A 4,001-nucleotide genomic window follows, 5' to 3' on the forward strand; every position below is an offset into this window, starting at 1 on the left:
TTGTAATATATTATAAGAGAAATCTTGAAACAAATATGTCCAATGGCATTCTGTTGTAAATATTCTAGTAAACTATGACTATTTTAATAAATGAGTTGAGAAAGGCTATGAAGTTGCCACATCAGTAATGACATTTCTGTTAATAACACATCAAGTAAAGGTTAGTTATTAAAAATGCTCTTCAAATAATAAGAAAGGGATTAACATCCCAATCCATCGATACCTGATTAATAAGATCACTAACTTTCATATTAGGATGCATAACATGCACTATAGGAAATGCAAAATAAAATAATAAGAAAAAGTTTCGAATTATGAATTTTTTTTTTATGATAAATTACGTTTTGGATTACTAAACTAACAGTATGTCCGGTTATACAGAATACAATAAAACGTGCATCCCGTCAAAAGTACTCTTGTTTTCTTTTCTTCTTCTTTTGAAGGCTATCAATGACGAAATGACATTTCTACTATAAGACGGTATAGCTTGATGTTTTGACATACATTTTTTTTGTTTTTGTAACTGTGTGTTTGTCAGACATGGCTACGCATATTTTTGTTAGCATTAAAAATATACAATGATAACGAACGCCCTCATTTTATTTTTTCCGTTTCCATGCAAGGACATTTTTAATTATCTTCACGCCTTTGTAGAAGAATTAAACAACGCCAAAAGTACATTACACAACTTTTATCATCGGCCAATGGCGACTGCTAATAAATAAAATAAATAGCTTTTTCCCATCCAAACAATAAATAATAATACGAAGAAAAATTCAGAGGTCACGATGACGGACTAGGCAAAACATCTCCATTATCGACAATACTATCACGGTTGAGTCTCAAAGACTTTCCAGTGTACAAAACCTTGACGTTAGACCGTTGCTCATCCAACAGCTTCCTCAAACTCCTTTTCGCGTTTGCCCGAAACGGACAGTTCGAAGCCAAAAACCCGTCGACTAAGTGCAAGTACGCCTCCAGGTCATGACAGCACGCCACGTCAGCGTTAGGTTTCAAGTACGGAGACATCTTCATGTCCAGGCGCAGCTCAGCTCCCACGTGCGAGTAAGCCCATGGATTGTTCCTCTCCACCATCTCCATGATACGATTCTGCCCCTGCTTGTTATTATCGTTGTCGGAGAATATCCCTGGAACTTTCGTCACCACGTCCTGGCTGTTCACAACGCGGAGGACTTTCACTCCCTTGGATACTAGCCGGTCAGCGAACTCTCTGTTCCCTACACGAGGCCCGCCGAACGAGAAAACCGACACCGGAGGCGCGTTGGGGACACGCTCGGCGATATCGTCGGCTGCGAGGAGAGCGATGGCGGCACCGAGGCTGTGTCCGGTGACGCTAATGCTCAGCTCTTCTCCGGCGTAGAGATCCACAAGCCGGCTGATTTCTCCGACCAGCGACTCGGCGAGACTCGGCGCGTGTTGGCTAGCGGTCGTGTAGAGGCTATTGAACCCGCATTCAACTTTAGGTCGGGTCGGGTCGGATGGATCGGGTTTTGGCTCAGGCATGGAAACCAGATTCGGTCTGAAATTCTCTGACCACTCGAGCAACGTGGCGGTTCCTCGTAGCGCGATGACGATCTCTCTCCTCCCCATCCGTCGGATCTCCCTCGGATCATCACAGACAGCCACGTACCCAACCCAGCTAGTCGGTTTAGTCATCCACCTCAGATCAGGAGCCACGTCATCGATCCATTTAGGTAAACGAACCGATGACGTGGCGTAAAGACTCTTCGTCGCTTTAAATGATCCATCTGGTAACGCGATGTCTCTCGGCGAGCCTTCCGGGTCCGAGTGAAACGCGTGATAAGACGCCTGCACAAACTCACCGTAACGGACAAGCTCTCGCCGGAGATTCTCGTCTAGAGGATCAAGCAACCCGGCCCAGTTATTGGACCCGTGTAGCTCTCGCCAGTTAGACCCGAGTTTATTCTTAGGCGAACGCTCCTCCGATGATTTTGAGAGAAGTCTTTGAAGCCGCTTTAGATTCCTCGGAGACATTTCGTCAACGGCGGCTTTCATATGAGGCCAGATTCTCGCCAAACTCAAACCTCCTAGTAACGTCGACGTTGACGTTGTCGTCTTAACTTGACGAGAAGATACATTATTGTCGTGATTATCTGTAGAGGTTGAGGAGGTTTTAAGAACGTTCTCAAGGTTTCTGAGATGTTCTCTATTTGTTTTCCGTGCCGTAGAAACGGATAGTGGCTTCGTTGGGATCAACGTCGAGGTTATGGTACTGCATGTAAAAAGTTTACGTTGTGTGTGGAATAAGTCGGTGTTAGGCGTAAGTATCTGCATGAGCGATTGTGGAAAGAGAGAGTGCGAGAGGGCTCAGGTTATTCTGTTGACAAGAGCAGAAATGCTAAAAGAGTATGATCATCTATTTAAATGCAAATGTTGATGGTAGCTAGCTGTTTCGATTTGTATTTGAATTTTATTACTATTTTGACCCTCGTTTGTTGACTTGACTTTGTTTTTATTTGATTTGTTTACATTCTTTCTGCTTTAAGGAATATTGAAATTCTTTAGGACCAGTATTGGCTGGCTATTTTCTAGGATATTTTGGACCGTTTCCATTATACGTCTTTAAAAGTTTCGTGAGTTTTCAAGAAAAGTCTTGCTATCATCCTTTGCACATGCAAATGATACAAAATATAATCCACATATGGTACTCTGATGACCATACCGCAGTACGTATAAATGTATTTAATATTGTAATCTTAATAACAATAAAAAAATCGAACTAGCTCGAGGATCCACGTGAGTTACTACGTAACGATAATGCAAATTATTCCGAACTAGCTAGAATAATTTGGCCAAACAAAAACATATATTCTGAACTGGTCTATTATAACTGGTAAACAAACATGGAATTTGTGGAATTTAAAATAAATGAAATGATAGGAATGAAATACAACAAAAAATAGAATGAAATTCATTCTATTCGATCAAATTTGTTATGAAATAATTTTCTTTGTATTTTCTCTATTTATTTTTGGAATTGATGATGGAATGCATTCCATTCATGTCAAATGGTAAAATTTTTTATGGAACTAATGAAATAGGTCATTCCACATCATTCCATTCCAAAAATCTACAATCCAGTTGCAGCCGAATACTGTTTTGCCATTTAGATGGACGCGTCTGACTTGAAGCAGTACTTACATTATTATTTAGATAGAATATAACGGTTTTGGTCTATTAGAGCACCATTAACCCACTATACAAAAAGGTTTCTTAATTACTTTTTGCGCGTGGACCCCAATAAAAAGCATAAGAAACAATCTTCAAAGATATGAAATAAGAAACAATTTTAGGGTTTTTCTTGTACTGTCGCGGGTTCCACTGACACGAGGCAGTCTGTGATTGTTTTTTTTAATCAGACAAAAAAATAAAAAAAATAAAAATAAAAAATAAGAAACCCATAAAAGGTTATAGGGTTAATCATGCTCCTACGCCGTCTTCCTAGGTGCTAGGATATGTCTGGACTGTGTCCTGTAAAAGGGACAATCCGTATACGACAGAAAATCAATGAACCTTTGTTTTATTGTACAAGTAAAAAATAAAGTTTCTGCATTGTGCTTTAAAGTCTTTTATTAATACTGAAGATACTTTACCAAACTAGAAATTATACACAGGTGGAATGCATTTATCGAATACAAATCAGCAAGTACATACTTGGAAACAAAAGCCCTAAGAAACAAGGAGACCAAACCCCAACTATGGATAGACACAATACTAATCAGACTAAGAAAAGCATAAAAACTACTGACACACGAACACCTGGTAATCCACTAGATCAGTGTTTACAGAAGCTTTCTCTCTCTACAAGCTACAATGACGCTCTCTCACTAGCTGAAGAAGAAGGAGTTTGTTTCAGAGATCGTTATCCTCTGTTTCTCGTCTCACTCTTATACAAGAGCTAGACTTTTGGGCCTTAGTTACTTTACTCCCGCGGCCCAGCTTCTGTCTTCCCGAGTTTC

The 4,001-nt window shown here is 40.1% G+C and overlaps 1 protein-coding gene across 1 annotated transcript; it reads right to left on the minus strand.

Annotated features, from left to right (window-relative positions):
- Nucleotides 1–749: 749 nt before the first annotated feature.
- Nucleotides 750–2,316, minus strand: LOC106301582 (phospholipase A1-Ibeta2, chloroplastic). Its single transcript, XM_013738027.1, has one exon. The coding sequence runs from the start codon at nucleotides 2,314–2,316 to the stop codon at nucleotides 784–786; it is 1,533 nt and encodes a 510-aa protein (XP_013593481.1). The 3' UTR covers nucleotides 750–783.
- Between the last annotated feature and the right edge of the window lie 1,685 nt (nucleotides 2,317–4,001).

Source organism: Brassica oleracea, chromosome C1, assembly GCF_000695525.1.
Source record: "Brassica oleracea var. oleracea cultivar TO1000 chromosome C1, BOL, whole genome shotgun sequence".
Lineage (NCBI taxonomy): Eukaryota > Viridiplantae > Streptophyta > Magnoliopsida > Brassicales > Brassicaceae > Brassica > Brassica oleracea.